The sequence below is a fragment of the Oncorhynchus masou genome, chromosome 30 (assembly GCF_036934945.1).
Source record: "Oncorhynchus masou masou isolate Uvic2021 chromosome 30, UVic_Omas_1.1, whole genome shotgun sequence".
Lineage (NCBI taxonomy): Eukaryota > Metazoa > Chordata > Actinopteri > Salmoniformes > Salmonidae > Oncorhynchus > Oncorhynchus masou.
The window spans coordinates 1,720,095-1,744,703 of NC_088241.1; the positions used below are offsets into that span (position 1 = coordinate 1,720,095).

The 24,609-nt window shown below is 44.2% G+C and overlaps 1 protein-coding gene across 3 annotated transcripts; it reads right to left on the minus strand.

Moving 5' to 3' along the window:
- Positions 1–1,314: 1,314 nt before the first annotated feature.
- Positions 1,315–24,500, minus strand: LOC135521773 (eukaryotic translation initiation factor 3 subunit A-like). 3 transcript variants are annotated; one of them, XM_064947495.1, is made up of 11 exons: positions 24,382–24,500; positions 14,170–14,252; positions 13,939–14,029; positions 6,948–7,009; positions 6,412–6,844; positions 6,044–6,271; positions 5,766–5,789; positions 5,094–5,146; positions 4,865–4,981; positions 4,640–4,730; positions 1,315–3,614 (listed from the first exon to the last, which is right to left on the minus strand). In XM_064947495.1, the coding sequence occupies exons 2-11, from the start codon at positions 14,224–14,226 to the stop codon at positions 1,807–1,809; spliced, it is 2,964 nt and encodes a 987-aa protein (XP_064803567.1). In that variant the 5' UTR covers positions 14,227–14,252; positions 24,382–24,500; the 3' UTR covers positions 1,315–1,806. The 3 variants fall into 3 exon arrangements, with proteins under 3 accessions (XP_064803567.1, XP_064803565.1, XP_064803566.1); XM_064947493.1 differs by having other exon boundaries at positions 4,496–4,730; XM_064947494.1 differs by lacking the exon at positions 5,766–5,789 and having other exon boundaries at positions 4,496–4,730.
- Positions 24,501–24,609: the final 109 nt, after the last annotated feature.

The following is a 24,609-nucleotide window of genomic DNA, read 5'->3' on the forward strand; positions in this document are numbered from 1 at the left end:
TCTCTCTCGATTCCCATCAACAACTTCACACATCCCTCTGAAATGAATGGCTGAGGTGTGTGTTTGTGTGTAATGCATTATTCATTCAGACTTTTAAACTGTTGAAATGGAAAATAGCATAAGCTTAAAGACATTAATAGATTGTGTGTGTGTGTGTGTGTGTGTGGATGTGTTTCACCATATTTGTGGGGACCAGAAGTCCCCACAAGAATAGTAAAAAAACTAATTTGACTGGGAACATTTTGTTCGTCCCCAAGGTCAAATGCTATTTCTAGGGGGTTTAGGGTTAAGGTTAGATTTGGTGTTATGGTTAGAATTAAGTTCAGGGTTAGGAGCTAGGTTTAAGGATTAATGTTAGGGTACAGGATTTCGAATGGGTTAGTTATACAAGACTGTGTGTGTGTGTGTATATAACATACATACACATACATATATATATATATATATATATATATATATATATCCGTTCAAAGGTTTGGGGTCACTTAGAAATGTCCTTGTTTTTGAAAGAAAAGCTACTTTTTTGTCCATTAAAATATCAAATTGATTATAAATACAGTGTAGACATTGTTAATGTTGTAAATGACTACTCTAGATGGAAGTGTACAGAGGCCCTTTATCAGCAACCATCACTCCTGTGTTAGCTAATTCAATTTTAAAAGGCTAATTAATCATTAGAAAACCCTTTTGCAATTATGTTAGCACAGTTGAAAACTGTTGTACTGATTAAAGAAGCAATAAAACTGGCCTTCTTTAGACTACTTGAGTATCTGGAGCATCAGCATTTGTGGGTTCGATTACAGGCTCAAGATGGTCAGAAACAAAGTGCTTTCTTCTGAAACTTGTCAGTCTATTCTTCTTCTGAGAATTGAAGGCTTTTCAATGCGAGAAATTGCCAAGAATTTGAAGATCTCGTACCACGCTGTGTACTACTCCCTTCAAAAGAACAGCGCAAACTGGCTCTAACTAGAAATAGAAAGGAGTGGGAGGCCCCGGTGCACAACTGAGCAAGAAGACAAGTACATTAGTGTGTCTAGTTCGAGAAACAGACGCCTCACAAGTCCTTAACTGGCAGCTTCATTAAATAGAACCTGCAAAACACCAGTCTCAACTTCAACAGTGAAGAGGCGACTCCGGGAGTCTGGCCTTCTGGGCAGAATTCCTCTGTCCAGTGTCTGTGTTCTTTTGCACATCTTAATCTTTTATTTTTATTGGCCAGTCTGAGATATGGCTTTTTCTTTGCAACTCTGCCTAGAAGGCCAGCATCCCGGAGTCGCCTCTTCACTGTTGACGTTGAGACTGGTGTTTTGCGGGTACTATTTAATAAAGCTGCCAGTTGAGGACTTGTGAGGCAATTGTTTCTCAAACTAGACACTAATGTTTTCTAATGATCAATTAGCCTTTTAAAATGATAAACTTGTATTAGCTAACACAACATGCCATTGGAACACAGGAGTGATGGTTGCTGATAACTGGCCTCTGTAAGCCTATGTAGATATTACACATATTCCACAAAAAAAATCAGCAGTTTCCAGCTATAATTTACAACACTAACAATGTCTACATTGTATTTCTGATCAATTTGATATTACATTTATAAATGACCCCAAACTTTTGAACAGTGGTAGTGTGTGTGTGTGTATATATATATATATATATATATATATATATATATGTGTGTGTGTGTGTGTGTGTGTGTGTGAGTGTTGCTCCTCCTAAATTCTACCTTGCAGCACATCCATCTATTTTCCTCCACCTTTATCTTTCCGCTCCTCCTGACATGCGTTGACTCCCTTTCTCACTCCATCACACCCGTCCTCTCCCACTATCCTTCTTCCACTTCTCCCTCTCTCCTCCCCCTGGAACTGAAAACCTGTTCATTGCCTCTTCCTCAAAGTCATCCATCTCCTCCTCTACCTCCTCATCCTCCACAATATCCTCTAAGATGTCATCCACATCCTCCACAAAGTCCTTGAAGCTCATCTGGTCGTGAACGAACACTCCGTCACTGAAGAACTCCTTGGTTAGCTTACTGAGCTCCTCCCTCTTGGAGGCCTCCACCCCCAGCCTCTCTGCCTTGACCAGGTAACCCAGGAGCAGGGCCTCAAACTCCGGCATGGTGACAGGGAGCAGCCCCTCTGCCTGGGCGCAGGCCTCCACTGAACTGCAGTGGGTTTGAGGGTTGGGTTTGTGCTGCAGTCGTTCTCTCTGGTGGCTCCAGTAGTCAGGTTGCTCAAGGGGGGGTCTTCGGTGGGTTTGGGGAGGGCCCTTTTCTCTCTTTCTCCTCTCTTTCTGCCCTTCCTTAGAGTAGTGGTGGTGGTGGTCCTTCTCGTACTTCTCATTCCCTCCGTCCTTTTTCCAGTTCCCACCGTTTCTCTCCTCCTTCAATCCTTCCATCTTTCTATTTCCATCCGACCACTCATTTTCTCTCCTGTTGTCTTTACTCTTCCACTCTTTACTGACACCTTTCTTTCTGTCTTTCTTTGTTCGATCTTTCTCTCCCTTCCACTCCCTTTTCTCTCCTCTCTCCTTCCATCCTCTGCCAAGGTCCTTATAGTCATCCTTGTCGTTCTTCCACTCCTTCTCTCCCTTCCACTCATCCCTGCCCTTATTATAACCTTTTCTTAGATTGTTGTCCTCTTTTCCATTCTTCTCTCCCTTCCACTCCTTCTCTCCCTTCCACTCATCCCTGCCCTCGTTCCAACCTTTTCTTAGATGTTTCTCCTCTTTTCCATTCTTCTCTCCCTTCCACTCATCCCTGCCCTCGTTCCAACCTCCTTTTCTTCGATTTGTGTCCTCTTTTCCATTCTTCTCTCCCTTCCACTCATCCCTGCCCTCATTCCAACCTCCTTTTCTTCGATTTGTGTCCTCTTTTCCATTCTTCTCTCCCTTCCACTCATCCCTGCCCTCGTTCCAACCTCCTTTTCTTCGATTTGTGTCCTCTTTTCCATTCTTCTCTCCCTTCCACTCATCCCTGCCCTCATTCCAACCTCCTTTTCTTCGATTTGCGTCTTTTCCATTCTTCTCTCCCTTCCACTCCTTGCTATCACTCCATCTTTCAGGTGTTTCCCTTTTCCAATCTTTCTCCACCTTCCAGTCTTTTTTCTCACTCTTCTCCTTCCATTCCATCTTGTTTCCTCTGTCCTTCCATGGTTTGCCCTCATCCCCTCTGATAGATTTATCTTTCTTCCATTCTCCCTTCTTGTCTTCTCTCTTCTTCCACTCTTTCTCCTCTTTTCCTTCTTTCTCCTGGTCATATTTTCCACTTCTCCACTCTTTTTCAACCTTATAATCCGCCTTCCGTCCCTTATTCCAATCAGTCTTCCCCCCCTTATTCCAATCAGTCTTCCCTCCCTTATTCCAATCAGTCTTCCCTCCCTTATTCCAATCAGTCTTCCCTCCCTTATTCCAATCCGCCTTCCGTCCCTTATTCCAATCCGCCTTCCCTCCCTTATTCCAATCAGTCTTCTCTTCCTTCAACTCTGTTTTCTCTCCCTTCCCTGGTTTCTTAACCTTCCTCTCTATTGTTCCGGCTGTGTTCTGGCTGTCATCCCCAGCTTGGCCAGAGGGGGGCGGGACAGAGGCAGAGACTGGAGGTGATGCTGCTTCTTTGGCTAAGGAAAGAATTTAAGAGAATTAGACATCTTTGTGTTTGTGTGCATGTACATGTGTGTGTGCTAGTTCAGTCACTGTGGCTATTAGTGTCACTAGCTAGTGCTTTCCCCTTGTCCTCTTCCTCCCTCCTTCACATTCCCTACTCACCTCCCTCTGTCCTACTCATTCCCTACTCCCCTCCCTCTCTCTCTCCTACTCATTCCCTACTCCCCTCCCTCTCTCCTACTCATTCCCTACTCCCCTCCCTCTCTCCTACTCATTCCCTACTCCCCTCCCTCTCTCCTACTCATTCCCTACTCCCCTCCCTCTCTCCTACACATTCCCTACTCCCCTCCCTCTCTCCTACACATTCCCTACTCCCCTCCTTCTCTCCTACACATTCTCTACTCCCCTCCCTCTCTCCTTCTCATTCCCTACTCCCCTCCCTCTCTCCTACACATTCCCTACTCCCCTCCCTCTCTCCTACACATTCCCTACTCCCCTCCCTCTCTCCTACACATTCCCTACTCCCCTCCCTCTCTCCTACACATTCCCTACTCCCCTCCCTCTCTCCTACTCATTCCCTACTCCCCTCCCTCTCTCCTACACATTCCCTACTCCCCTCCCTCTCTCCTACACATTCCCTACTCCCCTCCCTCTCTCCTACACATTCCCTACTCCCCTCCCTCTCTCCTACACAGACCTGTGGGTTCAAATACTACTGGAAATCTTCCAATTACTTTTAGGGATCGCTTTAGCATGCCTGGTGTAGCAGGTGGGTGGGGCTCGCTTGGAGTTAAGACAATTGTATTGTGCCAGGCATTCTCAATCAAGCCCAGCTGAAGTACAGTATTGTAAATTATTTTAAATAGTATTTGAAGCCAGGTCTACTCCTAAGTACCTGTGCTGTGTTTTAGTTCAGTCACTGTGGCTCTGAGTGTCTCTAGATCCTTCTGTAAGACAGGAACAGACTCCAGCTCTCTCTTCATCCTCTCGTTCTCCTTCTGAAGGACAGGGAGCGACGTCATCTCTTTCTTCAGCCTACCGTGCTCCTTCTCCACCTCCTCCCTCTTCTTTCTCTCCTTCCCTCCATCCTCCGCCTCCTTCTGGGCTACTTTTAGCTCCTCTTTCTGTGCCTGATTAAAAAAAAAGACAAAAAAGAGGATCCTTTGAGAATATAGGCAGCACACACACAGTTGAACATTAAGTCAGAAAGAGAGAGAGATGGGGGGAGAGGAAGAGAGAGAGAGAGACACAGCGAGGGGCCTACCAGGAGTTGGGCTTGCAGTACAGCTATCCGTGGGTCTTCTTTAGCCAGTTTATTCAGTTGGTCTGTACTGTCAACTTCTACAGGTGGTGGAAGAGGAACCTCAGGATTCAGCCATTCCTTTGATAACACACACAGACAATCATTACACACACACACAACACACACACTACACACACTACCATTTGAATGTTGAAGTTAGAGGGGATAAGATAGAGAGAAAGAGGCTGACCTGTTTTCCCACCACCTCTGTTTCTCTCAGCTCCCTGGCATCATAGTCCCCCTCTGGAAGGACAACAGCTGTTATAACGCATCACAAGACTGACACAGAATGTTACAATGCATTATATCACAGTTATAACAAGTATAATGCATCATAAAGACAATGGAGACAACCACAGACATATCAAATAATACATTGGGGACAATACACATCACTCAAACACTAGGATGCACTATCACCATGACAACAACACACAAGGATGGAATGCAATAGTGCATGTCAGGAGCTTCCTAATCAAAGCATTGAGAAACAACATGATGCATCAAAACACACTCAAATGGTGTCATGAGGATGGGCAGGCAACATTCACCTGCACAAAGCCCCCTCAGCATGCACACACACACACACACACGTTATCATTATCAACGTGCACTTGTCATTTGTAATTGGCTAAGTAACCCTTCAGTTACACAGGGGGGAAAAAACTAAATCATTAAGCGAATATCAATTTCTAACATTCATTGAATAGTAATATTATATACAGTGTAGATCTAGAGAGAGCAGTGCATCTTGGGAAAGCATGGAGAGCACTGTCAACCAAGCATGTGAGTGTTAATCGCATTACACTCCTCTTTTCATCTGGTATACACACACACACACACACACACACACACAACCTACCACCATCCAGGTCCATGAAGACACCTGTAGACATAATACAGTCTCAGATACACCATTATCTGCGACCACGACTTCAACCAACACACTACTGACTCGCTGTGATGTGGGGGACAAATCCCTTTAGTCTAATCATTCATCATTATGTGAAGCACATCGTGTTACCGTCAAAGAGAAGAGACAGGCACAGGTGACATACAGGTGTGTGTAGGTTGTACACAGGTCACTTAAAGGTAGCAATATTGTATGTTACCATAGTAACAGAAACTGCAGACACACACCTGAGAAGATGATGGTTCCGAGGCCCAGCAGTATGACAGCTCCCAGGATGCACTTGTTGAGAGAGAAACCAGTCTCCTCTTGCTCCCTCTGCTGCGGAATCCGGAACTCATCCTCCTCCTCCTCCCTTCCGATCCGCTCCAGAGCCGCCAGGAGAGACCCCCTCCTCCTCCTCACCCCTGACACCCCTTCCTCCTCCTCCCCCACCACTTCCGCTTCCAGATGGGAGTCTGACCCAGGGAGAAAGAGAGGAGTTATAGCCACTGAACATTAGCGTTAAAGGGACAGTTCACACAAACTACATTTTAAGGAGAAGTGACAGTGAAGCTAATGTTGTTACGGTGCTCCAGACAGATGCCTTGTGTCTCACCTGTCTTGGCCCTGACCTCAGACAGATCAGACTCCTCCTCTTCCTGCCCAAGGCCTTCCTCATAATGATGATGCACATCCTGTATATACCCCTCCGCTTCCTGTACAAGCCCCACATGCTCAGTGTTGAGCAGCAAGGCAGGGGGCTCTTCAAGGTCGGGGGAGGAGCTAATGTGGGTGTAGGAGTCAGAGAACGAATCAGGGTCAGAGATGGGAGGGGCTGGGTTCCCAGGGAGGCTTCTGGATTGGCTGTGTGTATTTGGGTCAAGCCCTGTGGGGGCGGGGACTTCTAACAGAGGGCTTGGAGGAGCAACACTAGCAGAGGTGGAGTCAAGGGCAGGGTCAAAAGGAAGGTCAAAGGGAAGGTCATGGGTGGGACTCTCTACAACAGGGGTGTAATCCTTGTCTCTCTCTGGTTGTGTTTCCTGGGTCTCCTGGGGATGGATGTGAAACAACTGTTAGTGTCCAAGACCAGTCAGTGTTTCCTCTAGCTAGATATGATCCTAGGTGGGGTGTCAATAGAGATGGATCTCTAACCTGCTGTAGCTTCACAGAGTGAGACTCTTCAGCAGACACGGCATCCTCCCCAGGCCTACTCTCTGACAGACAGACAGACATGTTAGAGGTTAAGTAGTATAACAGTATTAGTGCCTGTAGGTTATACTATTGCAGTTGCTACCCATCATTCACGGCAGGGCAGAGCCCCACCTCTTTTGTGTGTTATTTGGCATTAATACATTTCAAATATCAGTTTGCAAACAATGAGTTTATAAAGCTGCATACAAACATGGTCTCTTTTTAGATTTCCTGAGTAACGCAGCTCCAAAATGCAGGTGTTTTTGCCAGGCTCAGCGCTTTCTGTGGTGGTGGGGCAGCCAGAGGATAATACAGAGCGAAGGGGATGGAAACGTTCTCTAGTTGGGTCGTGATTGGGTCAGTATTCTGTCACTCATGGGGACACTGTCAATGTAAAATCTACAGGGAGATTCTGCAGCAATGAAGGTCCACAAGAACACAGTGGCCTCCATCATTCTTAAATGAAAGAAGTTTGGAAACACCAAGACTATTCCTAGAACTGGCCGCCCGGCCAAACTGAGCAATCAGGGGAGAAAGGCCTGGTCAGGGAGGTGACCAAGAACCCTATGGTCACGTTGACAGCGCTCCATAGTTCCTCTGTGGAGATGGGAGAACCTTCCAGAAGGACAACCATCTCTGCAGCACTCCACCAAATCAGGCCTTTATAGTAGATTGGCCAGACCGAAGCCAATGCTCAGTTAAAGGCACACGACAGCCAGCTTGGAGTTTGCCAAAAGGCACCTGAAGGACTCCGACCATGAGAAACAAGATTCTCTGGTCTGATGATTGAACTCTTTGGCCTGAATACCAAGTGTCACGTCTGGAGGAAACCTTGCACCATCCCTACGGTGAAGAATGGTGGTGGCAGCATCATGCTGTGGTGATGTTTTTCAGTGTCAGGGATTGGGAGACTAGTCAGGATCGAGGGAAAGATGAACGGGGCAAAGTACAGAGAGAACCTTGATGACAAACTGCTGTAGACCGGCTCATCTTCCAACAGGACAACAACCCTAAGCACACAGCCCGGACAACACAGGAGTGGCTTCAGGACAAGTCTCTGAATGTCCTTGAGTGACCCAGCCAGAGACCGGACTTGTAACATCTCTGGAGAGACCTGAAGAGAGTTGAGCAGCGACACTCCCCATCCAACCTGACAGAGCTTGAGAGGATCTACAGAGAAGAATGGGAGAAACTCCCCAAATTAGCTTCATACCCAAGAAGACTCGAGGCTGTAATCGCTGCCAAATGTGCTTCAACAAAGTACCGAGTAAAGAATCTGAATACTTGTGTAAATGTAACATACATTTGCAAAAAAAAAGAACAAGTTTTTGCTTTGTCATGATGGGGTATTGTGTGTAGATTGGGCGCACAATTGGCCCTGCGTTGTCCAGGTTTGGCCGGGGTAGGCCGTCATTGTAAATAAGAATTTGTTCTTAACTGATTTGCCTAGTTAAATAAAGGTTAAATAAAAATTTTTTACAATTCTTTTTTACAATTCTTTTAAAAATCTATTTTAAAATAAGGCTGTAATGTAACAAAATGTGGAAAAAGTCAATGGGTCTGAATACTTTCCGAATGCACCATCTACCGTAGCTTTGATTGGACTGATCATGTCAACATGATTATTTCAAAATCTTATCTATCAAACAGTCATCATGAGTCAGGTCGACAATGTACTGGCAAATCATTTTCAATAATTGTCATACGAAGAGAAATTATACAAAATGTATCATTGCTCATCGGCCAAACATTACACAACAAGTTGAAAATCGCAAATTCAACAATGAGTGGTTTGGAAGGAATCAGTGGCTAACTGCAATCATTGCAAAGCAATCACTAGCCTGCTATTCAGTGGAAAGGGTGTGTGGTCCAAGTCTGGGTTTAAGGGTCTCTTTTCCAAGCTTCAAAGGATAAACTCACTCAAGTCAGATTTCCAAGTTCCAAAAACTGCCACGTTGTTTTGAACACGGCAGATTTCGGAACTGGGACATCTCAGACTTGAGTGAGTTCAAGACAAATGGGAACTCTGGAAGAAATAAAAAGATCTGACTCGGAAGATATGTTTTGAATGGTCATCCAACTCTGAATTCTAATTCAGGAACTCAAGCCTCTTTCTAGAGCTCCGTCCTGAAGATCATGACCTTGTCCCTTCCCGTCCCCCGTCCCCCTCCAGAGTTCCCAGTTGTCTTGAAGGCACCATAAATCCAGCGAATGCCAGGCTTTGATGACTAAATTTGCTCCCAAGATGGACCTCTGCACCCCCTTCCTGTTCAAGTGAGCACAACAAGGTGAGTCCAAACATGTCTTGTATGCTGCTGCATAAATTATGTAATATGCCAGGGAGATACAGTAAGCTATTAGTAGCTCCTGTGCCTCACCCTAATAGATTTGGTAACTTTCCCCCTCATAATTTAGCCTACTGTTCTGACTTGTAGCCTATAGCCTGTTTTAGAGATGTCACTTGTATTATCAATAAACACTTCTACATTAATGTGGATGCTACCATGATTATGGATAGTCCTGAATGAATCGTGAATAATGATGAGTCAGAAAGTTAGACGCACAAATATCATACCCCCAAGACATGCTAATCTCTCACCATTACAATAACAGGAGAGGTTAGCATTTTATATCATACCCCCAAGACATGCTAATCTCTCACCATTACAATAACAGGAGAAGTTAGCATTTTATATCATACCCCCAAGACATGCTAATCTCTCACCATTACAATAACAGGAGAGGTTAGCATTTTCTATCATACCCCCAAGACATGCTAATCTCTCACCATTACAATAACAGGAGAGGTTAGCATTTTCTATCATACCCCCAAGACATGCTAATCTCTCACCATTACAATAACAGGGGAGGTTAGCATTTTCTATCATACCCCCAAGACATGCTAATCTCTCACCATTACAATAACAGGAGAGGTTAGCATTTTATATCATACCCCCAAGACATGCTAATCTCTCACCATTACAATAACAGGAGAGGTTAGCATTTTCTATCATACCCCCAAGACATGCTAATCTCTCACCATTACAATAACAGGGGAGGTTAGCATTTTCTATCATACCCCCAAGACATGCTAATCTCTCACCATTACAATAACAGGAGAGGTTAGCATTTTATATCATACCCCCAAGACATGCTAATCTCTCACCATTACAATAACAGGAGAGGTTAGCATTTTATATCATACCCCCAAGACATGCTAATCTCATTACAATAACAGGAGAGGTTAGCATTTTCTATCATACCCCCAAGACATGCTAATCTCTCACCATCACAAAATAAGGGGAGGTTAGCATTTTTTGGGGGGGGGGTATTTGAGCGTCTAACATTCTCACTCATAATTATTCAGGACTATCCGTAATCTTGGCAGCTTTCACATTTTTTTAAATTTTTTTTTTACCTTTATTTTACTAGGCAAGTCAGTTAAGAACAAATTCTTATTTTCAATGACGGCCTAGGAACAGTGGGTTAACTGCCTGTTCAGGGGCAGAATGACAGATTTTGTACCTTGTCAGCTCGGGGATTTGAACTTGCAACCTTTCGTTTACTAATCCAATGCTCTAACCACTAGGCTACACTGCCGCCCCTCAATGTAGAAGTGTTTAAAAACATATATTGTTATTTACAATGCACCTGACTTAAAACAATACAATTCATTCATTTACTATTCATTTCTACTGGGCAAAAAATTATCTGAAAGACAACCAAAACAAACAGCAAATGCATCCAACAAGTTTGTAGAGTCACACGCTTTATGTAATACTAAACAACTTCTTTGCTCACTTTGAGGACAATACAATGCCACTGACACGGCCCGCTACCAAAACCGGCGGGCTCTCCTTTACTGCAGCCAACGTGAGTAAAACATTTAAACGTGTTAACCCGCGCAAGGCTGCAGGCCCAGACGACATCCCCAGCCGCGCCCTCAGAACATGCGCAGACCAGCTGGCTGGTGTGTTTACGGACATATTCAATCGATCCCTATCCCAGTCTGCTGTTCCCACATGCTTCAAGAGGGCCACCATTGTTCCTGTTCCCAAGAAAGCTAAGGTAACTGAGCTAAACGACTACCGCCCCGTAGCACTCACTTCTGTCATCATGAAGTGCTTTGAGAGACTAGTCAAGGACCATATCACCTCCACCCTACCTGACACCCTAGACCCACTCCAATTTGCTTACCACCCAAATAGGTCCACAGACGACGCAATCGCCATCACACTGCACACTGCCCTAACCCATCTGGACAAGAGGAATACCTATGTGAGAATGCTGTTCATCGACTACAGCTCAGCATTTAACACCATAGTGCCCTCCAAACTCGTCATTAAGCTCCAGATCCTGGGTCTCGACCCCACCCTGTGCAACTGGGTCCTGGACTTCCTGATGGGCCGCCCCCAGGTGGTGAGGGTAGGTAACAACATCTCCACCCCTCTGATCCTCAACACTGGGACCCCACAAGGGTGCGTTCACATCCCTCTCCTGTACTCCCTGTTCACTCATGACTGCGTGGCCATGCACGCCTTCAACTCAATCATCAAGCTTGCAGATGACACTCCAGTGCTAGGCTTGAATACCAACAACGACAACAACAGGGAGGAGGTGAGGGCCCTCGGAGTGTGGTGTCAGGAAAATAACCTCACACTCAACGTCAACAAAACAAAAGGAGATGATCGTGGACTTCAGGAAACAGCAGAGGGAGCAGCCCCCCTATCCACATCGATGGGACAGTAGTAGAGAGGGTAGTAAGTTTTAAGTTCCTCGGCGTACACATCACAGACAAACTGAATTGGTCCACCCACACAGACAGCATCGTGAAGAAGGCGCAGCAGCGCCTCTTCAACCTCAGGAGGCTGAAGAAATTCGGCTTGTCACCAAAAATACACAAACTTCTACAGATGCACAATCGAGAGCATCCTGGCGGGCTGTATCACCGCCTGGTACGGCAACTGCTCCGCCCACAACCGTAAGGCTCTCCAGAGGGTAGTGAGGTCTGCACAACGCATCACCGGGGGCAAACTACCTGCCCTCCAGGACACCTACACCACCCGATGTCACAGGAAGGCCATAAAGATCATCAGGGACAAGAACCACCCGAGCCACTGCCTGTTCACCCCGCTATCATCCAGAAGGCGAGGTCAATACATGTGCATCAAAGCTGGGACCGAGAGACTGAAAAACAGCTTCTATCAAGGCCATCAGACTGTGAAACAGTCACCACTAACATTGAGTGGCTGCTGCCAACATTCTGACTCAACTCAAGCCACTTTAATAATGGAAAAATGGATGTAATAAATGTATCACTAGCCACTTTAAACAATGCCACTTTATATAATGTTTACATACCCTACATTACTCATCTCATATGTATATACTGTACTCTATACCATCTACTGCATCTTGCCTATGCCGTTCAGCCATCACTCATTCATATATTTATATGTACATATTCTTATTCATTCCTTTACACTTGAGTGTATAAGGTAGTTGTTGCGAAATTGTTAGGTTAGATTACTTGTTACATATTATTGCATGGTTGGAACTAGAAGCACAAGCATGTTCTACACTCGCATTAACATCTGCTAACCATGTGTACGTGACAAATACATTTTGATTTGAGAAGTGAATTTGTTCCCTATACTTGGGGTACTATGTACAACAAGTGCTGTTAATTCTACACAGTTCACCCAATATGTATGAAAATACCCTCAAATCAAAGCTTGACAGTCTGCACTTTAACCTCATTTCAAATCCAAAGTGCTGGAGTACAGAGCCAAAACATGTCCAATACTTTTGGTGCTCACTGTATGACTGGGTGTACCTGTAGGTTTCTCTGCAGCAGTATGACTGGGTGTACCTGAAGGATTCTCTGCAGCAGTATGACTGGGTGTACCTGTAGGTTTCCCTGCAGCAGTATGACTGGGTGTACCTGAAGGATTCTCTGCAGCAGTATGACTGGGTGTACCTGTAGGTTTCTCTGCAGCAGTATGACTGGGTGTACCTGTAGGTTTCTCTGCAGCAGTATGACTGGGTGTACCTGTAGGTTTCTCTGCAGCAGTATGACTGGGTGTACCTGTAGGTTTCACTGCAGCAGTATGACTGGGTGTACCTGAAGGATTCTCTGCAGCAGTATGACTGGGTGTACCTGTAGGTTTCTCTGCAGCAGTATGACTGGGTGTACCTGTAGGTTTCTCTGCAGCAGTATGACTGGGTGTACCTGTAGGTTTCCCTGCAGCAGTATGACTGGGTGCACCTGTAGGTTTCCCTGCAGCAGTATGACTGGGTGCACCTGTAGGTTTCCCTGCAGCAGTATGACTGGGTGCACCTGTAGGTTTCCCTGCAGCAGTATGACTGGGTGCACCTGTAGGTTTCCCTGCAGCAGTATGACTGGGCGCACCTGTAGGTTTCCCTGCAGCAGTATGACTGGGCGTACCTGTAGGTTTCTCTGCAGCAGTATGACTGGGTGTACCTGTAGGTTTCCCCACAGCAGTATGACTGGGTGTACCTGTAGGATTCCCCACAGCAGTATGACTGGGCGTACCTGTAGGTTTCCCCGCAGCAGTATGACTGGGTGTACCTGTAGGTTTCCCCACAGCAGTATGACTGGGTGTACCTGTAGGTTTCTCTGCAGCAGTATGACTGGGTGTACCTGTAGGTTTCTCTGCAGCAGTATGACTGGGCGTACCTGTAGGTTTCCCCACAGCAGTATGACTGGGCGTACCTGTAGGTTTCCCCACAGCAGTATGACTGGGCGTACCTGTAGGTTTCCCCACAGCAGTATGACTGGGCGTACCTGTATGTTTCCCCACAGCAGTATGACTGGGCGTACCTGTAGGTTTCCCCACAGCAGTATGACTGGGCGTACCTGTATGTTTCCCCACAGCAGTATGACTGGGCGTACCTGTAGGTTTCTCTGCAGCAGTATGACTGGGCGTACCTGTAGGTTTCCCCACAGCAGTATGACTGGGTGTATCTTCATGGTGTTCTGTTCCCTCCGCTACAGGCCTCAGGGTTTCAGCAACAGTCTCCTGAGACACACACATTATTTAATTGACCCATATGGTGACACATTAATCTCATTTGAAAAACAAAATGTTCAAAACTCAAACTTTTGTAAACTCTGCAGTTCGCACACACACACACACACTAAAGTGTAAAGAGAGCGTACCTCAGCTGTGAGGACAGTCCAGCTACTGCTGTTGGCAGCACCACTGTTGTCAGACATTTCCCCCTCGTGGCTCTGACCAGCACCTGCAAGTCAAACACAGTACTTCAGCACAGGCTATAGACAGGCCTACAGTAGGCCAGCGATACTGAAATCCTGGCCTCAAGGTCCACAGTTTAATGGTTTTCATTCTTTCCTTCAACTGATTTAGACCTGGGAAACCAAGTGTGTGCCTGTCATGGGCGATTACATTAGATTGATAGAGTAAGGGCCAGAGGGAGAGGAGAAAGGCAGCAGTACTGCAGAGAGGCCCCCAGGGCCTGAATAGTGTTGCTATAGACTTTATGTACAGATACTAAAAAGACTAAGAACACCAGGAAATCAGCTCCAAGAGATTTAATTCAATAAGTCTGTTGTAAGGATTCCCATACATAAGAGAGACACGTGGTTGTACACAAAGGTAAGCAAGGTTTGAAATGATTATTTTAGTCAAACATAGTGGCAAGAAAAGTATGTGAACCCTTTGGAATTACCTGGATTTCTGTATAAATTAGTCATAACATTTGATCTGATCTTCATCTAAGTCACAACAATAGACAAACAGTGTTCTTAAACTAATAACACAAATTATTGTATTGTTCTTGTCTATATTGAATACATAATTTAAACATTCAGTGTAGGTTTGAAAAGTATGTGAACCCCTAGGTTAATGACTTCTCCAAAAGCTCATTGTAGTCAGGAGTCAGCTAACCTGGAGTCTAGTCAATGAGACGAGATTGGAGATGTTGGTTAGAGCTGCCCTGCCCTATATAGAAAAAACCTCACAAAATTTGAGTTTGCTATTCACAAGAATCATTACCCGAAGTGAACCATGCATCGAACAAATGAGATCTCAGAAGACCCAAGATTAAGAATTGTTGACTTGCATATATCTGGAAAGGGTTACAACAATTCTCTAAAAGCTTTGATGTAAATGGAGAAAGTTCAGCAAAGATGGCAGCAAGAGCACAGTGCAGAATGCTCAACTCGGTCAAGGAAAATCCTAGTGTCAGCTAAAGACTTACAGAAACCTCTGGGACATGCTAACATCTCTGTTGACGAGTCTACGATACATAAAACAAGAATGGTGTTCATGGGAGAACACCACGAAAGACGCCACTGCTGTCCAAAAAACAATTGCTGCACATCGGAAGTTCGCAAAAGGGCAGCTGGATGTTCCACAGAGCTACTGGCAAAATATTCTGTGGACAGATGAAACTACAGTTGAGTTGTTTGGAAGGAAGGAACACACAACACTGTGTGGAGAAAAAAGGCACAGCACACAAACATCAAAACATCATCCCAACTATAAAGAATGGTTTTGTAAAGAGGAATGGTCCAAAATTCCTCCTGACCGTTGTGCAGGTCTGATCCGCAACCACAGAAAACATGTGGTTGAGGTTATTGCTGCCAAAGGAGGGTCAACCAGTTTTTAAATCCAAGGGTTCACATACTTTTCCCACCCTGCACTGTGAATGTTTACACGGTGTGTTCAATAAAGGCATGAAAACGTATAATTGTTTGTGTTATTAGTTTAAGAAGACTTTGTCTTTTGTTGTGACCTAGATGAAGATCAGATCACATTTTATGACCAATTTATGCAGAAATCCAAAGGGATCAGATACTTTTTCTTGCCACTGTATCTGTTTGGGCTTCTTGTTCCCCCCCCCCGACCATCCACTCAGAGTCAGTATGATACAGTACAGTTCAGTGTTCCATTTCTCATTCTGTTACTGAAGGCCTTACAGAGTCAGTATGCTACAGTACAGTTCAGTGTTCCATTTCTCATTCTGTTACTGAAGGCCTTACAGAGTCAGTATGCTACAGTACAGTTCAGTGTTCCATTTCTCATTCTGTTACTGAAGGCCTTACAGAGTCAGTATGATACAGTACAGTTCAGTGTTCCATTTCTCATTCTGTTACTGAAGGCCTTAGAGTCAGTATGCTACAGTACAGTTCAGTGTTCCATTTCTCATTCTGTTACTGAAGGCCTTACAGAGTCAGTATGCTACAGTACTGTTTTACTCCTCATTCTGTTACTGAAGGCCCTACAGCATCAGTATGCTACAGTACTGTTTTACTCCTCATTCTGTTACTGAAGGCCTTACAGAGTCAGTATGCTACAGTACAGTTCAGTGTTCCATTTCTCATTCTGCTACTGAAGGCCTTACAGAGTCAGTATGCTACAGTACAGTTCAGTGTTCCATTTCTCATTCTGTTACTGAAGGCCTTACAGAGTCAGTATGATACAGTACAGTTCAGTGTTCCATTTCTCATTCTGTTACTGAAGGCCTTACAGAGTCAGTATGATACAGTACAGTTCAGTGTTCCATTTCTCATTCTGTTACTGAAGGCCTTACAGAGTCAGTATGATACAGTACAGTTCAGTGTTCCATTTCTCATTCTGTTACTGAAGGCCTTACAGAGTCAGTATGATACAGTACAGTTCAGTGTTCCATTTCTCATTCTGTTACTGAAGGCCTTACAGAGTCAGTATGCTACAGTACAGTTCAGTGTTCCATTTCTCATTCTGTTACTGAAGGCCTTACAGAGTCAGTATGATACAGTACAGTTCAGTGTTCCATTTCTCATTCTGTTACTGAAGGCCTTACAGAGTCAGTATGATACAGTACAGTTCAGTGTTCCATTTCTCATTCTGCTACTGAAGGCCCTACAGCATCAGTATGCTACAGTACTGTCCTCATTCTGCTACTGAAGGCCCTACAGCATCAGTATGCTACAGTACTGTCCTCATTCTGCTACTGAAGGCCCTACAGCATCAGTATGCTATAGTACTGTCCTCATTCAGCTACTGAAGGCCCTACAGCATCAGTATGCTACAGTACTGTCCTCATTCTGCTACTGAAGGCCCTACAGCATCAGTATGCTACAGTACTGTCCTCATTCTGCTACTGAAGGCCCTACAGCATCAGTATGCTACAGTACTGTCCTCATTCTGCTACTGAAGGCCCTACAGCATCAGTATGCTACAGTACTGTCCTCATTCTGCTACTGAAGGCCCTACAGCATCAGTATGCTACAGTACTGTCCTCATTCTGCTACTGAAGGCCCCACAGCATCAGTATGTTACAGTACTGTCCTCATTCTGCTACTGAAGGCCCCACAGCATCAGTATGCTATAGTACTGTCCTCATTCTGCTACTGAAGGCCCCACAGCATCAGTATGCTATAGTACTGTCCTCATTCTGCTACTGAATGCCCTACAGCATCAGTATGCTATAGTACTGTCCTCATTCTGCTACTGAAGGCCCTACAGCATCAGTATGCTATAGTACTGTCCTCATTATGCTACTGAAGGCCCTACAGCATCAGTATGCTATAGTACTGTCCTCATTCTGCTACTGAATGCCCTACAGCATCAGTATGCTACAGTACTGTCCTCATTATGCTACTGAAGGCCCTACAGCATCAGTATGCTATAGTACTGTCCTCATTCTGCTACTGAAGGCCCTACAGCATCAGTATGCTACAGTACTGTCCTCATTCTGCTACTGAAGGCCCTACAGCATCAGTATGCTATAGTACTGTCCTCATTATGCTACTGAAGGCCCTACAGCATCAGTATGCTATAGTACTGTCCTCATTCTGCTACTGAATGCCCTACAGCATCAGTATGCTACAGTACTGTCCTCATTATGCTACTGAAGGCCCTACAGCATCAGTATGCTATAGTACTGTCCTCATTCTGCTACTGAAGGCCCTACAGCATCAGTATGCTACAGTACTGTCCTCATTCTGCTACTGAATGCCCTACAGCATCAGTATGCTACAGTACTGTTCCACTCCTCATTCTGCTGCTTAAACTCCTCATTTACATCCTCTGTTTTTACATGCACATGAAGTGTGTGTGTGTGTGTGTGTGTGTGTGTGTGTGTGTGTGTGTGTGTGTGTGTGTGTGTGTGTGTGTGTGTGTGTGTGTGTGTACATGAAGTGCACACTCCTGTGAGTGTATTCAGTCCTTCATTAGTAGTATAGTGTGTGTTGCTAGCATTGTGGCTACCCTGGCTTCTGACTGGCTGACGCATGCTTTGGCAGAAACAGGGGTTACTATGGCTCGGGCCATTGTAGAATTAGAATTAGTAGAACAGACATTCCCAAAGAAGCAGTGGATTGGCCTACACCCGGAGCCACACTAGGTACAGGAAGGCCAGGTATTATTATTATTATTATTATTATTTTTAAATGTTCGATTAATTGATGCCAACCACAATCTCTTTTATTGTGCCTTTCTCAAAGTTCTACTACACATGCACAAAATGGCAAATTCTATTGTCATTCGGTGGATGGTGGATTTTAGAGAACTAGTCCATTCTAGTCATTGTGATTCTATGTCTGACCAGGCAGTGCAGGAGGCACCTCCACTCTGGCTGAAATTACTGGGGCAGAAACCAACTGACTGAAAATACTGGACAGGGTTCTAAAACGACGCAATATACTGCATACATGCATTAGTATGTTTATTGAAATTAGGGGGAAAAGTGTCCTGTCTACTTTTAAAAGTATGTTCTTCTATTAAATTGGACTTTCTAGGCTACTTCCAATATGGGTTATTATTGTCATTGTGTCTGACACCATCTTCAATCATGCCACTTCTGTCAGATCACAGCATGACACACTTTAGTCCCCCATGTCTCTTCTCTGTCCCACAGTCATTTAGGTCTTCTAATCAGGCTCTTCCCATGAGAAGCCTGCTGAATGTCGCCTCGGGCCAACGAGCATTGTGGAGCATATCGTGGAATGACTTAAATATAGATATTGGCCTAGCTAAATATAGAGCCAATGAGATAGACTTCAAGACAGAAAGAGCGAACAGTGCCCTGGTGAATCAATCAAACATGCACACGCATTCTGAAGGAGCGTCACTGTCTTAACTGTGGAGCATTTAAAGAGGCAGTGGCGGCCCGTCATTCAGGGCAGAGCTAAAAAATATACAAATAACACATGTATATATCTTTTTTGCATGTTATTTTGGCATTAGTGTCTGTTTGCAAACAATCATTGCGTTAATAAAGCCGCATAGTCTCTTTTTTGCTTTCTTAAGGCAGCTCCAAAATGCAGGTGTCTCATGGGGACACCAAGTCACTGCAAAATCTACAGGTAGAGCTTGAAAATTCAAGCCCCTTGGGTGCCCATCCAAGAAGGCGCAAGGTCTTTGGCCACAGATAAAATGTTGTCAAATCACATATCTACAGAAGCTTTGATTGGACTGATCATGTCAACATTTCAAAGTCCTAGCGAGCAGTCAAAATCATGAACCAAGTCAACAATCTACTGGCAAATCCTTTCAATACTTGTCATATGAAGAGAAATTATACATAAAATGTATCGTTGCTCATCGGCAATTGGACATAAACATTACACAAGAAGTTGGAAATTTCAAATTCAACAATGAGTGGTTTGGAAGGAATCAGTGGCTAACTGCAAACATTGCAAAGCAATCACTAGCCTGCTATTCAGTGGAGAGGGTGTGTGGTCCAAGTCTGGGTTTAAGGGTCTCTTTTCCAAGCTTAAAAGGATAAACATTCAAACACCATGGGCTATAAAAGGGTGAATACATTAGCCATGCGGTCAACCCAGACTTCTACAGTTTGAGTTTATTTTTACAGGGACAGTGCACATTTATCAACGTTTCAGTAAAAGTGCCGGTTTTAGCCAGCCAGCTAATTTTCAACCGCAGTCCCTGGGCAGGTTATTAAAAACAATTCGAATACAGCATTCAAAACAACTGGAAACCCGGAACTGAGAACTGTATGCTGCTGCATAAATGTAATATTCCAGGGGGATATGTATACTATAGCTAAGATGTTGTGTCGTAAGCTGACTCACCCTAATAATTTGGTCCCTTTCCCCCTCATAATTAAAGATATGAGTCTCCAGCTTCAGTGATTTAAAAATAAAAATAAAATTGCAGTTCATTCCAGTCATTGGCAGCAGAGAAACACTTTGAAATTTGTGAAAATGTGAATTGGATGTAGGAGAATATAAACACAATAGGATATGGTAGAAGAAAATACAAAGAAAAAAACAACAGGTCTTCTACCACCATCTTTGAAATGGAAGCGAAAGGTCGCAGTTGTAGCTATCACTGGTTGTAATTCTGATAGTGTCCACAAGATGGCAGCAGTGAATGTGCAAAGTTTAAGATGGATAACTTGAAGTATGAGTGAACTACAAGACTTTTAGTGTGAAGTCCCCAGGTACATTTGGGCAAATCATGAAGGAGACATTTGCATTCATATGACATTTTTCTGCAAGGATATCGACAAATCTGTATACTTGGACTTGATTTAGCTTTCCAAGTATTAGTAGCCATATTATACGTTCAACAAAACAACCAATTTTCATAACTGTGAATATCCTTTTAATTTTTGTCCAAAATGAAAAGGGATGTTGTCGTACAAGCCAAGTCAACAAACAGGTCACTGATCATTTCGAATCTCACCATACCTTCTCTGCTATGCAATCTGGTTTCAGAGCTGGTCATGGATGCACCTCAGCCACGCTCAAGGTCGTAAACGATATCTTAACCGCCATCGATAAGAAACATTACTGTGCAGCCGTCTTCATCGACCTGGCCAAGGCTTTTGACTCTGTCAATCACCATATTCTTATCGGCAGACTCAGTAGCCTCGGTTTTTCTAATGACTGCCTTGCCTGGATCACCAACTACTTTGCAGACAGAGATCAGTGTGTCAACTCGGAGGGCATGTTGTCCGGTCCTTTGGCAGTCTCCATGGGGGTGCCACAGGGTTCAATTCTCGGACCGACTCTTTTCTCTGTATATATCAATGATGTTGCTCTTGCTGCGGGCGATTCCCTGATCCACCTCTACGCAGACGACACCATTCTGTATACTTCCGGCCCTTCCTTGGACCCTGTGCTATCTAACCTCCAATCAGCTTCAATGCCATACAACAACTTCCGTGGCCTCCAACTGCTCTTAAACGCTAGTAAAACCAAATGCATGCTTTTCAACCGTTCGCTGCCTGCACCCGCACGCCCGACTAGCATCACCACCCTGGATGGTTCCGACCTAGAATATGTGGACATCTATAAGTACCTAGGTGTCTGGCTAGACTGTAAACTCTCCTTCCAGACCCATCAAACATCTCCAATCTAAAATCAAATCTAGAGTCGGCTTTCTATTCCGCAACAAAGCCTCCTTCACTCATGCCGCCAAACTTACCCTAGTAAAACTGACTATCCTACCGATCCTCGACTTCGGCGATGTCATCTACAAAATAGCTTCCAATACTCTACTCAGCAAACTGGATGCAGTTTATCACAGTGCCATCCGTAGCACGCGCTCCAGCAGGTGTATCTCACTGATCATCCCTAAAGCCAACACCTCATTTGGCCGCCTTTCGTTCCAGTTCTCTGCTGCCTGTAACTGGAACGAATTGCAAAAATTGCTGAAGTTAGAGACTTTTATCTCCCTCACCAACTTCAAACATCTGCTATCTGAGCAGCTAACCGATTGCTGCAGCTGTACATAGTCTATTGGTAAATAGCCCACCCAATTTACCTACCTCATACCCATACTGTTTATATTTATTTACTTTTCTGCTCTTTTGCACACCAGGATCTCTACCTGTACATGACCATCTATCACTGCAGTGTTAATCTGCAAAATTGTAATTATTCGCCTACCTCCTCATGCCTTTTGCACACAATGTATATAGACTTTTTTTTCTACTGTGTTATTGACTTGTTAATTGTTTACTCCATGTTTAACTCTGTGTTGTCTTGTTCTCAACTAGCCTACCTGGTTTAATAAAGGTGAAATAAAAAAATAAAAATACTACCCACCACTGCGACCTGTACGCTCTCGTTGGCTGGCCCTCGCTTCATATTCGTCGCCTTGGCTCTAGGTCGTCTATAAGTCTGCTTGGTGAAGCCCCATCTTATCTCAGCTCACTGGTCACCATAGCAGCACCCACCCGTAGCCCCCGCTCCATCAGTTATATTTCACAGTCACCCCAACAGCCAATTCCTCCTTTCGCCGCCTTTCCTTCCAGTTCTCTGCTGCCAATGACTGGAATGAACTGCATTTTTTTTATCACTGAAGCTGGAAACTCATATCTCCCTCACTAACTTTAAGCACCAGCTCTCAGAGCAGCTCACAGATCACTGCACCAGTACATAGCCCATCTGTAAATAGCCCATCCAACTACCTCAACCCCATACTGTTATTTTATTTATTTCTCTCCTTTGCACCCCAGTATCTCTACTTGCACACTCATCTACTGCACATCTATCACTCCAGTGTTTAATTGCTATATTGTAATTATTTCACCACTATGGCCTATTTATTGCCTTACCTCCCTTATCCTACCTCATTTGCACACACTGTATATAGACTTTTTCTATTGTATTATTAACTGTATGTTTGTTTATTCCATGTGTAACTCTGTGTTGTTGTTTGTATTTTACTGCTATGCTTTATCTTGGCCAGGTCGCAGTTGTAAATGAGAACTTGTTCTCAACTAGCCTACCTGGTTAAATATGGGTAAAATATGTACAGACATTTGTTTTTTCTCTAAAATCTGCGTTCTTGACATAACGCGCTGCATGATTTACAACAGTCCCGGGGCGCTGATCCTTAAGCAAGTCAGCCAAATCAGCTATGTTTTCATAAAAGACAGTAAATGAGGCTGAATTAACTGTCGCCGCCAGACGAGACTCCGCTGATAGCCAGGTGTAGTGTAGGTGCGCGCTAAATAGCGCTTCAATCTGTTGCGTCACCTGCTCTGAGACCTAGTAGTTGTTCCCCTTGCTCTGCAAGGGCCGTGGCTTTCGTGGCGCGATGAGTAACGATGCTTCGTGGGTGACTGTTGTTGATGTGTGCAGAGGGTCCCTGGTTCGCGCCTGGGTATGGGCGAGGGGACGGTCTAAAGTTATACTGTTACAGTAGCAGTGGCAAGGATTCACTCCACGGTGCTGAAAAGAAAGCACTGTTTGTCACCACTATAGTGCAATTAATGTATTGTTGGTATATATATATATATATTTTTTTGCCCCACCAAGATGTACATTTTAAAATAGCCACTGTAAATAGTATTTTTTCTCTAGACCTATAGTATGTAGCCTAGAATTCTATATAAAATAAATCTAGCTTGTTTAAAGAAAAAATATTTGTAAAAATGGTGTCAATGAAAGATAACCTCATTCTTCCGTACTCGCTCTCTGAAGTGGATCATGTCTAGAAGGGATACATCTTTTGTCAAATTGAAGTCAAAAGTTGCATTTTAGCTAACTCCTAAAGTTAACCTAATTCGCCTAACCTGCTGCATAAATTATCTGAAACCTGCTACGAAGTCCATTTGAACTAAAGCTGTATCGCTTCTAGACAAAACCTCTGAAGTGGTGTATTAGTTTGGCAGCCATGGAGCTCTCGACAGAGTAGCAAACTTCTGAGACGCACACTCTTGACCCATCAACTTCACAAATTAACAAACGCTTCGGCGCCAGTGGTAGCACACTTGGCCTATACAGGCGTCCACTGCAAACTGCACTTTTCCCTCTTTATATTTGCTTAAATAGGCATGGGTAACAGAGGATGTGCTTTGAAACGAGTTTCTCTCATTCTCTTTCATCTTTAATTACATTTATTTTTGAGTTGTCACATGCTTCTTCCGTCTGTGTGCCAACAGCCTATTATATATATTTATCTGTGTCTCGGGGAAAGAAAATTACCAAAAATGGTCACAACGCTACACTGCTGGCCTTGTTTAAAACTTTACAGCCTAACATCGACTAGACAAGTGTTCAACCTAAGCCTGGCAGTGAATCATCGCTCCCTGACACCTAATTTGCATGTTACCCATCTCAGTGTCGACAAAGAAGGTGTGTACTCTAAAATGTCAACTGTAACACGGCATCTCCACTGATGAACCATTTAGAAAAATAAAAAAAATCATAATCGAGTGAAACATTGTGACCATCGGTGGTAACACAATATAGAACTAAATAATACGGTAACTTTACTACATCCGTTATAAAACACGTACTATTCAATTGAAAATAAAACCTGTTTTCTGCCAACCGACTACGAAAAACTTGATTCCCTTCCACCGAAAAATCCAGACAGTTACTTTAACCTCTGTTGAGAAACAGTAACATCTAACGTAACATTACATTTTCTACTGCACTTACCTCTGAACGCGTTGGTTCCCTTATAAATGGCAATTGGGTGTAAATCCCTTTCTGCCAAATTAATTGAATGCACCCAACTTCGGGACTTGGAAGTCTTTGACACTTGCGTGAGCCACGCTCTCTTGTCCAACCGGGAAGGGCACTCTGACGTCCCACCCCTCCTTGCCCATCTCGCCAATGATAATCGCTCTCTCGTGTCGTTCAATGGGCACACTTTCAAATTGATTG